This window comes from Microcaecilia unicolor, chromosome 1, assembly GCF_901765095.1.
Source record: "Microcaecilia unicolor chromosome 1, aMicUni1.1, whole genome shotgun sequence".
In the NCBI taxonomy this organism is placed as follows: Eukaryota; Metazoa; Chordata; class Amphibia; order Gymnophiona; family Siphonopidae; genus Microcaecilia; species Microcaecilia unicolor.
Window position 1 is genome coordinate 693,002,064 of NC_044031.1, and position 12,654 is coordinate 693,014,717.

Sequence of the window (12,654 nt, forward strand, 5' to 3'; positions counted from 1 at the left end):
ACTCTGTGCTTTAATATGCCCTAAAACCAAACTGTAAAGGGATTAAACATTGGTGAAAGTCTAGAAACTGGGGAAAGTGTTCAGCAACTATAGCCTCTGTTATCTTCAATAGTAGTGGGATACTAGCTACTGGTCTATAATCAAAGGCAATCAAAGATGTAAAGAATGATTTTTTTTTAAATAATGAGAGTCAATATTATTCCTCCCATATTATCTGGATAGCAACCTAGTTACAGAAGTTTATTCAGAAATTTTGTGATCCAGTCCAACACCTGAAGCTCTACTGCTAAACTAACAATGAATACCGCAGGATGCAATTTTCAAATACCCCACATTGTTGGAAACTTGTGATTCTTTCTAAAAAATGAGCAAACGCAAAGTACATTTCCATGCATTTAGCATCCACTATTTGTGCAGATAGTGAAGGGGAAGCGGCAAAATAATGCATGCTTGTCCTCTCTCAGCTTAAACCCACCCACAGAGATGCATGCTTGCTGTGGAAGTCCAGATATACTTTTACATGCATTTCAGGAGGGCATTTTTAAGTTTGTCCATTTTACCCAACTGAGTGTTGTTAAAACATCCTCCTTGCTAGCAGTGGAACCCCATCTCCCTTTAGGTAGCTGCTAATTTCAGAATCAAATGACTCTTCCTAAATGTTCTCAGAAAAGGGTGATGCATACTCTTATAATTATTTTATTGTTAGTCTGAAAAAGTCTTGAGAGGAAGACACTAAATATTCTTCTCCTTTTTTATTTAACAGGTTGTGAAGATTTTATTAGTTTTGTGTTTGACTTTGGAAAGAGTTTATGTTCTATGCATCTCACAGAAGATGAAATTGCATTATTTTCTGCTTTTGTTTTAATGTCCGCAGGTAAGACATAACAGCATTTGTTGACATTAATAGAAAATAGTAAATCCTATATCCATTGTGTATGTCTTTATTTGTTTCCCGCTTTCCCAATAAAACATTGTACAAAGTAGAATATGGTGATGTTCAAGCAATTAACGACGTAAAGGACTTTGCATGAAACTCCCCACTCTTGTACATTTTTCACCTCCTGCTGTCTAAACTTACAATTGAAAATGCATAAAAGTAGGCATTTGTTTCAATGATCTACACATCATTTTTTTTCAATTTCTCAAGCATACTAAATGAAATGGCGCATGCTATTACAAAATGAAAAGTAGAAAATTTCTAGAAAAGACAATTATAAAAATATTGCCAAATAAGAAGAAAGCAAAACATCACAAGGCTTCCCACCCCTCATCCCAGTACTTGGTGGAAGCCCCTTTTGCAGAAGTAACAGCTGAGAGTGATTTAGGACAAGTATCTACCATCTTTGCACAATAAATAGTCAATATTGTGAAATATTATGAAAGATCTTCCACACTAATTGAAAAAAAACATACACACTGCTGCCAGCTTTCGCCGTTGAGACATGTGCCCAACAGTAGCTGTACAATCCTTTCTCTTCTCTCCCATCTCCACACTTTCTCTTCTGATGCTTATGCTTTCACTCGCATCCCACAATAACTCTAACCCTCTCCATCATTCTGGCTCCCCATTCACTCAGTCACTCTCCCCCTTGCCTTCATTTTCTTACCTGGTTTTCCCCTTTGCCTCTGTTATCTGCTCACTCACTCACCTTACCCATCTATCCACTCATTCATGCATTCTCCCACCTCACTCATTTGGTCTCCCTTGGATCCCCCACCACTATTCTCTGAAGCACTTTCCAGTTGCCCTGTACAGCTCATCCCTCATTTATTTACCCTGTTATCATGCTCATCTGCAGCAGGAGCCCTTCGGCAGTGCCCTGCTTTCTCTGCTTCCAGACCCAAATTGTTCCATTTGAACTGTATAGTTTGAAGCATGAGAGTCTGAAGACACAGTTAAAGCAGAATATCAGGATATTTGCCACTGCTGGTACTCTAGCCTTCATGTTCTCTGTGGTAATTCTGCAGGAAGTAGGACGCTTCTCAGATTTTTGCTGCCCTTCCTGTGGCTTTGGAATCACTGGAAGCTGGGAGCTCTGACTATCATCATAGTTGGCACAAAATGGCACCACATTGTATTTGACCAATCTGAGTAAAGAATCCAGGGACTGGGCAGCTTGAATATAGAAATATTCCACATCCTTGCAGTAGCACTTAAATGGGTGAGAATGTACATTGACTGGGCAATGTATTTGCTAATGGCTGTTTTATGTCCATTATATGGATAAATGAAGGACCTAGGTGTCAGGCAGACAGTATTGTTGTCAAGCACCTAATTCATTAGAAGTGCCTAGAATAAGGTTAAGCAATTAATTCACTAAGCGCTAGATTTATTAACATGTGTGCTACCACCTTAGCACACACTAACGCCTTAACGTGTTATTAGTAAATTTATCCTGTTGGATAAAATGGAACCTGCAATAAATAGTACACTGTAATGCGGTAGTGCGTTTTAATAAATCTAGCTCTAAATATTTTTATTGAGGGAGAGTGAAAAAAGAACCTATTTTTTTCAGATGAAAGTTTTAAAAAGGATATTGCCATTTTAGATCGTTCGTGGCTTCAAGAGAAGCTAAAGATAGAGAAACTCCAGCAGAAGATTCAGCTCACACTTCAGCATGTGCTGCAAAAGAACCACCGAGAGGATGAAATTCTAACCAAGGTGAGACAGACTTATTTCTGTTTCCAAGATTCAGTCGCTGCAATAGATTGATTGTAGCTTACAAATTATATCATACTAGCTGTTAAGCCCGTTAAAATGGGCGAGATTTCCAGCTACACTCCTCGCTGCCGCTCCCTCCCCCCTCCATGCCGGGCCCCCTGCACTGATCTGACAGCGCCTCTCACCTTCATGTGAAAGTGCTGCAGGCAGCAGCAGATCGCTCTGCTGCCTGTAGCGCTTCCACAAGGAGGTGAGAGGCGCTGTCAGGTCAGTGCAGGGGGCCCGATATGGAGGGGGGTGGGAGCGGCGGCGGGAATGGGGGGGGGGAGGGGGGAGGTTGGTGCACGCGATGTTCGTTTCCAGGCTGTAGCGGCAGCGTCCAACAGTCTGACTCCGTTTCCCTCTCTGTTCCGCCCTCTGACATCATCACATCTTGATGTGAGGGCGGGACAGAGAGGGAAGTCTCTACTGTGCATTTGCAGGTGAGTCGGTCGCTTGCCATTTATATGTTTGATATCCTCTTGAGTCCAAGGTGATATACAGAAAAATCGCTTCAATGCCATCTAGTCCAAACAGTTGTACAATATTGATAACATCACAAAATATTTATAAACACTCTTTCTCCTCCCCCTCCCCACCACCCATTAGTTTTAAAACATTGCAAGAAAGTCAAGTTTTCACTACTGTCCTGAAAACCATCTGGTCGATATTCAAAGTGATTTAAGCATCCAGGAGAGGCTTCTGGACTGTTAAATTGGTTATCCACTGATATTCAGCAACGTGTAACCATTTAGTGCCGCTGAATATGAGCACTGACTGATAAACTGAAAGCCAGCTATTTTGTGGCCAGTCTGGGGACGGAGTTGGCGCCTATGTGGTTAAGTGCCAATATTCAGCATTTCCGCGTAAGTTAAGCAGCCATATCAGACCACATAAAACACAGTCCTGTCTTTATCCAGTTTCAACCACATAAGAGGTAGCCAGCCACATGGCCTGGTATTGAATATCTAGGAATAATGCCAGTGGCAGCTTGAAAAACACTCACTGCCACCAGCTGAATATCTAACTCCATATAATCATCTTGTAATGGTGGCAGCAGCCTTCTTTCTTATCCTCTCACTTCCTCCCTCCCACAGCTGCTACTGTTGCTGCATTTCTTGTCTTGCAGCATGTTAATGCCTGCCTTCTTCCTGTTGGAGCTGATGCACTCTAGCTGCCACGTGAATTATAAAAACAGGAAAATCATATATGTATCATATTTATATCAAAAACAAAAAGCACCAAGAGCCTTCATCTTCAAGACCTGAACGTGTCCTTTAATTATGTAATACATTAGTGACCCGACAAGGGCCGTGTATTGGCACATAGTGCCTACATCAGGAGTCATAAGTCAGTACCTTCAAAAATGAGGAAAAGCTAGCCCACTATCGGGGCTCCAAATAGTAATAGTTGACCTTCAAAGCAGTCAAAACTCTGGTGTTCCGGTGTCTGTCTGGAACACCAGAGTTTTGTTTGCTTTGAAGGTCAAGTAATTAATGGCATAGCTGGTGATGCAGAATGCAGTCAGCAGATACCTTGCAGTAATGACCTCCACTTTAACTGCAAGATATAGGCCCCATCTATTCTATGCCCCTTAAATGGAATTTCTTGGCTAGCTGTTTAACACTATTAATGCATATTAACTCTTAGTGTGCATTAAAAACCGCATTCAACAACTAACACAGCTTAGTAAATAGGCAACAAAATGTGAAAATTGCAAAAGATTCAAATTAGGTAAAATATGGTAGTGAAAAAATATGCATCACATGGGATATACAATCATTTGTGTGCATTCAGTTCATTTTTGCATTAGGTTTTTCTATAATGTTTGGACTTTTAGTTTGTTTTACACATTTGTATTAATAAAGAAAATGTTGGGGAGAGAGAGAAGAATTCTGGTGCCAGTTACCTCCCTGTCAAGCTGTTTGGCTTGCAGTAGCAGAGACTGGGTTGTCTTTGAAGTGAGTCTGATGATCACTGTCAGGCACATTTTCGAAAGAGGACTCCCATCTTTCGACACAAATCGGAAGATGAGCATCCTTCTCACAGGGTCGCCCAAATCGGCATAATCGAAAGCCGATTTTGGGCATCCCCAACTGCTTTCCATCGCGGGGATGACCAAAGTTCACAGGGGCGTGTCAGAGGCGTAGCGAAGGCGGGAATTGGGCGTGCCTAACACATGGGCGTCCCTGACGAGCACTTGGACGACTTTACCTGGTCCTGTTTTTTTTACGACTAAGCCACAAAAAGGTGCCCAAACTGACCAGATGACCACCGGAGAGAATCGAGGTTGACCTCCCATTACTCCCCCAGTGGTCACTAACCCCCTCCCACCCTCAAAAAAACTCTTTAAAAATATTTTGTACCAGCCTCAAACGTTGTTCTCGGTTCAACCGGACCATCTCAGGCCAATCACAGCAGTATGCAGGTCCCTGGAGCAGTTTTAGTGGGTGCAGTGCACTTCAGGCAGGCGGTCCCAGGCCCTTCCCCCCTACCTGTTACACTTGTGGTGGTAAATGTGAGCCCTCCAAAACTCACCAGAAACCCACTGTACCCACATCTAGGTGCCCCCTTCACCCGTAAGGGCTATGGTAGTCCTGTACAGTTGTGGGTAGTAGGTTTTGGGGGGGGGGGGTTGGGGGGCTCAGCACACATAGTAAGGGAGCTATGTACCTGGGAGCAATTTCTGAAGTCCACTGCAGTGCCCCCTAGGGTGCCCGGTTGCTGTCCTGGCATGTCAGGGGGACCAGTGCACTACAAATGCTGGCTCCTCCCACGACCAAAGGGCTTGCATTTGGTCGTTTCTGAGATGGGCGTCCTTGGTTTCCATTATTGCCGAAAATCAGAAGCGACCATCTCTAAGGATGACCTAAATTTCAAGACTTGGGCATCCCCGACCGTATTATCGAAACAAAAGATTGACATCCATCTTGTTTCGATACTACGCGTTTCCCCACCCCTCCACCGGGACGTTTTGCAAGGACATCCTCAGCAAAACATGGGCGTCCCTTTCGATTATGCCCCTCTATATCTGCCCCACAGTGACATCATCAACCTAGCCTGCAGCATGTTAAGGAAGAAAGGGGCACTCTGGTGTTAGTACCTATATGCATGACCGTTTGGTTTGTAGCAGCATAGGTGGTGGTTGTGTGGTGAGCCCAGAAGATCACTGTACCTGCCCCTGCTGTGGTCATCAACCCTCAGTATGAAAGGAACTGCAGGCTGTGGTGCATGGCTGCAGGAGTGTGCCCAAAGTTGTACACCTTGAGGCATATTTTCAAAGCACTTAGCCTTCCAAAGTTCCATAGAAACCTATGGAACTTTGGAAGGCTAAGTGCTTTGAAAATATGTCTCTTTGTGCTCCTTCCATGCTTTCAGGTGCTTGAGTGCCTGGAACTATGGGCTAATGAAAGATGAAGCTAAGAACTGAAGAGTACTGGTACTTCTTCCTCAGTAATGAGGCATGTGGACAGTCATGTCCATATAGTACCATCAGGACAAAAGATGAGTTCTCCTAATTTCGCCTCCAGTGACTCGGGGGCATATATAACTCCAGAGAAGCACACCCCCCCCCCCCCTCGCCAATTTTTGGAGAAGTCACTTTGGAGTTAAGTATGTCTCTTGCAGATGTGGTAGTTCCTGTTATTACCTTGTCCAATAGCTCTGCTGTGATGTTCCTCTGGTGTTCTGTTTGTATTGAATGTCTGTGCAGGATCTACTAATCTGGCTTGTTTAGTTTTCCAATAGATGTACTGATGTTCTAGTGCCCACCACAGTGTTTATGGTGCAGCCTTTCCTTAGGCAGGCCTTTCTTGTGTGAATCTTTGAAATTAGTGCTATTATGGTAGGATTGCTCTATAGTTCTTGGGTAACATTTGTAGGATTTTTTTTATTTAAAATATTCCTGATACTGAATTTTGGATTCGAATTTAGATTATGCCTTTCTCAGTAGTAGCTTAAGGCATGTTACATTCAGGGACAGTAGATTTCTCCTTTTCCTGGAGGTCTTGCAGTCTAAGTGTTTACCTTAGGCAATGAAGTGTTAAGTGACTTGTCAAAGAAATCAAGGAGCTGCATTTGGATTTGAACCCTGGTTTCCCTGGTTGACAGCCTACTGCTCTAATGATTAGATACAGCTGATACAGATACTTTTGGCTGCCAAAATCTTACACCAGTGCCGAAAGTGTCTAAATTTTTGACTAATAAAATTCAGAGCCATTCAAAGAACGAGTATGCTGGTGAATGTCTTAGGGGTCCTTTTGCTAAGCCACGTAGGTGCCTACATGCACCAATTCAGAACTACCGCCCGACAGGAGCAGGAGTGATCGCGTCCCGACAGGAGCAGGAGAGAGAAAACTCCAGCGCCGGGCCCCCCTTGGAAGCTGGGGAGGACCCGGAGCTTCCTCCAGCACTGCTGTTGGCTGCTTTTCCTCTCAGGTGCACATGCTTGGTTTTGAAACCGAGCTGGCCCTGAGAGGAAAAGCAGCTGCAGGGGCAGGCAGTCAGCACTGGAGGAAGACGTCTTCTGCTGGCGGGGACTAGGGATCCCCGCCAGCCAAGGTATTTCAATCTTCAGTCCTGTTGCAGCAGCGGCAGCGATTGAGGAGCAGCAGCAGCAACGATTGGAGGGGGCGGCAGTGGATGACGATTTGGGGGGGGGGGGGCGGCGGTGGCCCTGCCCCAGGATTGGTTCAGTCTCTCAGTGGCCCTGCCAGAGTCTGTGCTTTGTAATCAACTTCCTGAAGTTACAGTTTTAATTTATATACCGCTAATACCAAATTGGTTCAAAGCAGTTTACAATAAGATTGAGTAAATACATCATCATAAAAAATTTAAAGAAAGATGGAGAAACAGGAAACCTTAACCAGAAACAATAAGGAAATCCTTAAAAACAGCAGTTTTGAGCAGTTTTCTAAGGTTGATGTAATCAAAATTATCCAAAAAAACAAGTAGCATCAGAGAGCATCTCTGTGGCCTATCATATGATAGGCTACCACTTCTCATTGTCCACTCAATTTCTCAATTCTTGAAGAACTTCTGCATTTCACACTGTCATTGCAGAAACCTCTTGTTTTAACTGTCTTTAACATCATTAAATCCTTGATGAGGCCACCATTTGAACCAATGGGGGTCTTCCTTGCTTAAGTATCTGACATGGGAAAGTCCTCTTTCTAGTCGCAGCTGTCTCAGGTAAAAGAATAAACAAGCAATCCTTACACTCCCTTCATCATCATAAGGTAATTCTCCCAGCTAATCCCAAGTTTGTAACGAAAATGGTAACACTGTTTCATGTTAAAAGTAAATAGTACTTCCTGTTTTCCACCTGAAACCTCAGAAGGAGCCATACAAGACTTCCATACTCAACTGTAAACAGACTGTTGCTTACTATCTCAAAAGAACTGAGTCCATCAGAAAGTCTGTTCAGCTGCTTGTCTCTTTTGACCCAAATAGGATTAGCATCCATTGCCAGAAGAATTCTAGCAAATTGGCTGGCATTCTGTATCCAATTGTGTTATGAGTAATCTGGTGGTCTCACCTCTTAAGTGAATTTTCATCAATTAGAGCCACTGAAACTACTGTAGCTCTTCTAAAATCTTTCTCGCTTGCACCGCTGATCCTCAGTTCATACATATACCACACATTGTTTTTGTTTAATTAAAACTTTATATACTGCCTTTCAAGTAAAATCAAAGTGGTTTTCAATTAAATCAATACAATAACAACAGAATAAAGCAAAGAAAAATATGAAGAAAATCAGAGACTAAAAAAAAAAGGCATAAAGAGAACACAGTGTACAGTAAGGTCAGTCTATATTGACCAGATTGTCTGTGTGTTGCAACTCTCTCACTGTTTTTATGTGCAGACTGTTCATGGAAAAGGACAATGAATAAACAGTTGGGCAGCCCAGAGCTTCGGCATCTCCCATATGTGCGCCTGACTCAATCACTTGCTCACCTGAAAAAGTTGTTTACCATAGACAATAGGATTAAGTGCAAACTCCTTCACACCTTTGTGGAAGTTGCAATCATTTTTGAGTTGAGGCAACTGCTATGTGTGGGAAGGGCTGCTTATGCTCAGAACTTGACACTGAGCTCTGGGAGAGCTGTTCTGTTCCTGCAATGTGCAGTAATATCGCCCAGTTGTATACCTGCTCAATCCTCCTGTCTACAGAAAACAATGCTTTGATATTACTCTCCAGCATCTCTCTTTTTTTTTAAATTCTATGTGTCAATGTTCCAAGACTGTCTGAAACAAGCTCATGTTCATATCTAAGCCAGGGAAAGAGTAGCAATTATAGTGGTCAGTGTACTGGGAGTGATTCTATTTTCTGATTGTTTTTATCTTTACAGCTAATATGCAAAGTGTCTACTTTAAGAGCGTTGTGTGGACGACATACAGAGAAGTTGATGGCTTTTAAAGCAATATACCCAGACATTGTGCGATTACACTTTCCTCCGTTATACAAGGAGTTGTTCACGTCAGAATTTGAGCCAACAATGCAAGTGGATGGGTAAATGCATCACCTAAGCACTTCTGAAATGTCTGAAGTAGAAACATTTTTTTTAAAAGAATAAACCAAGACACTTTATAAGGCCCTGCCCTGACCAGGGGAGCCTGCACACTGCACATTTATTCGGTGGTCAGGGTCAAGCAGAGGAGGATAAGCAAAAGTTGAACTTGTTTTTCTCTTGTATATGATTTCTATTATGCCTACGAATATGGACCCTTTTTTCTGCCTTCATACCCCCATCCTGAGCCTTTATTTATTCAGGAGAAGGGGACAGCCATAGACTGAAAGCTTTCTTTTCCTAAAATGCACTGCTCTCACACTCTGCACAATAATCGATGTTCCTCAGCAGAAACTGCCTGGCTCTAGTTATCTGTAATCGGTGTGTACAGCGGCAGAGATGGAAACTCTCCTTTTTATTCCATGTTTCATGAAGGATGGCTCTACTACAACTAGCCAATAGGCAGAAATGGCATGAAAAGGGGTCCATAGCAATAGCAACAGATAGCATTATAATATTTACAGGGTAAATGGGCATGAAACCAAGCAAAGAAATAGTGTTTATATATTTTAATTAATATAAAATAGTGGCTGGTATAGCTTTTCTTGTTGAATTGATGAGGCACTTTTGTTTTGCACCTTTTATTTTCTTTAAAATGTTTGTGTTTCCTTGTTCCATGTTGCATGTGTGCCAGAAATACAAGTTTAACTGAATAACCCCCCTCCCTCCCCACACACAAGATTTAGAAGGTATGTTGGGAGATATTTGTTGCTGCTGTTTTCAACAACAACAAAAAAAGGCTGGTCATACTTGAAAATCAACACACCAATATTGCATGGGAATTGTACATGATTTTATTCTAGGTTTCCAAGTTATGATGGCTTTTAGTTCAACGTAGGCTGCTAAAACAGTGCCCTTCCCACTATTTAACATACTTATTTAACTCTGTATACTATACTGGTGTGCATTTGCTTTTAAAATATACTCTAATTTATATTCAGCCCATGACAGTCAATATTTTTTAAATGCTGAACTCCATGGGTAGAATTAACTCCAGATATTCAGAGCCAAGCCATGTCCAGGTAACAGCATTGAATATCTGGGGCTAATTGATAGTGTACTGGCCACCAGAACTTATGCGGGTCCCAGCCGATATTCATCTGGGGCCAGCATAACAGTTATGTGAGCCCTGGCTGAATATTGGCTGGAATGTACATTACAACAGAGGTGCCTCAGCCCCTGTACCCTACTCACAATCCCTCCTTCCAAAGCAACAGCTCGGCCCAGGCAGATGTGAATTACTGCAAGACTGCCATTAGAGGTCGCAGCAGCCATTTTGATGAGGCAGCCATGCCAGGTAGGAGCAAGTGGACATTGCTTATGCCTGTATTCCCCCTTTATCACCACGAAGCTGCAAAGGTGGTGGGGGGGGGAGGAATACCAGGGTGAGGGATCAGCCCAGGCCAAGCTGTTGCTTTGAGAGGGGAGGGAGGGGCAACCGGTACTCATCAAACACTGCCCAGAGATTAACCAGTCATGGGTCAGTATTCAGACCCGTGCCTGGTTATCTCCATGGCTAAAGTTAGTTTTGCTGGTCTAGCCACTTACTTAATCGGTTAGCAATCTGAATTTGGTCACAAACTGGTTAAATCCAGGCTCCTCCCATGTTCTGTCCATAGGTCACCCCAGTACTAACCATACAGTGCAGAGGCGGTCTTTGGTGATATTCAGTGACACTTTCCGGTTAAGTACCATTGAATATCAGCACCTAGGCAGACATAAGCGATTTGCCCTGGCAGGAGCCCTCTTGCCTGGTTAAATCCCTTTGAATATCGGGCAGTTTATTTTTTAGATCGTGTTCCAGTGGGTGCTTTTAAAAGAGAAGGAAAAATCCTGCACATTTTTTTATTTATAGGGAACAATCCAGACATACGTATCTGATTATGCAGAGTGCCTTAGTCTAGAAGCTCTCTGTTCTAGTCAAGAATATGCTCCAAACAAGTCAGATTTTTGTGAATATGCACAGTGAATAATCATGAGAGTAATCATAATTTGTCTAAGAACTAACTTAATCCCCTGTTTACTAAGCCACGTGCTAATGCCAACACAGCCCATTCACTTTGAATGGGCTATGTTGGCATTGCCATGTGGCAGCTGCTAGCGCAGCTTAGTAACAGGGGGGGGGGGGGTGTTAGTTTCCTAGTTTGTTTTCCCTGAACCAGATTAAAGAAACACTGTCTTAGCCCTGAATTATTCCAGGCTGGAACTAAGGTATGTGTCAGGTTCACTGTGCAACTCAGAATGAATGGCTGGATTGAAGAAATATTCCGCAGGAAGTATAGGAAGGGTGATTTTAAAAGCCACTTCTGTACATAAAGCAATGGTTTAATGTGTGGAAATAAACGTTTATAAAATTCTGCATCCAGTATGCACTTAGTTACATGCTTACAGCCTGTACATATGTAACTTTACCTAAACCTAGCTGAGGCATTCCTGGATGTTGAGCTTGGAAGGGTTTATTTTTGTGAATATGCTGTGTAAAATATGCACATAAATTAACTGGCTAGTTTTCAAAGCAAAAGTATGCACATACTTGAATTTAAAAAATATTCTAATATCTGCACAGATAAAGATACATGTGTGCAATCTATGCATATGCCTAGTTATAACATACCCCAAAATGAGAGTGCCCCCTTGCCCACTACGGTATTACAAGAAGTCTATGTAATAAACTACATTAGGGCTAATGCAGGCCTTATTGTATGTTAAGTGCCTGCATCACATAATGCTGACCCAACAAAATTGCACATTAATCCACATTAGCATAACATGGGCATAATGGGGTAGTTTTATGAAGACTTTTTCTCTGTTTAGTGTGACTAAAATAGCTCTTAACCTATGGTATACACATATAAAACTATATGTGACAAGAAGGCATGCACTTTCATGTAACCCACATGTAGGTGTGTTCAGGGACGTAATTTGGGAAGATATACAAAGTATGTGTGTGGCTTACTTCACTCATGTGCATTTAAACCTTCTCTTGTATAAGTGTAAATGTATGCAGGTCCATTTTAACTGCAGTTTTTGTTTGGGGGGGGGGGGGGTTAAAGAATTTTTACTAGATTCCTATCTCTTTATAAAATAGCCTCAAATTACGTTCTTACTTGTATTTCCCACCCCAGATGACCTGTTATAAAATTACCCTCAATGAGGCCTGGTGCAAAAGTAATTTATAGTTGATTAGCATGCAGATTTGCACCAGTAATTACAATGGATTATTGCAAACCATATTAAACAATGTTATTTGCATTAATGCTCTACTAATGTAAAAGCCTAAGTACTTCTCTGGGAAGTTCTTGTGGGGTATCATACAGCATGAGGTCAGTCAACACCATTATGTATTTGGCAGCAAAGCAAAAGGGACCCGAGTTCTATTCTGAC

The 12,654-nt window shown here is 42.3% G+C and overlaps 1 protein-coding gene across 1 annotated transcript in view; it reads left to right on the forward strand.

The window, feature by feature from the left end:
• Positions 1–11,313, forward strand: part of RORA (RAR related orphan receptor A) — a 198,044-nt gene extending 186,731 nt beyond the window's left edge. The window contains exons 8-10 of the mRNA XM_030188437.1: positions 764–874; positions 2,550–2,662; positions 9,052–11,313. Of these exons, the coding sequence (XP_030044297.1) occupies positions 764–874; positions 2,550–2,662; positions 9,052–9,216 (389 nt within the window). The 3' untranslated portion in view covers positions 9,217–11,313. The remainder of the gene's footprint in view (positions 1–763; positions 875–2,549; positions 2,663–9,051) is intronic.
• The last annotated feature ends 1,341 nt before the right edge of the window (positions 11,314–12,654 follow it).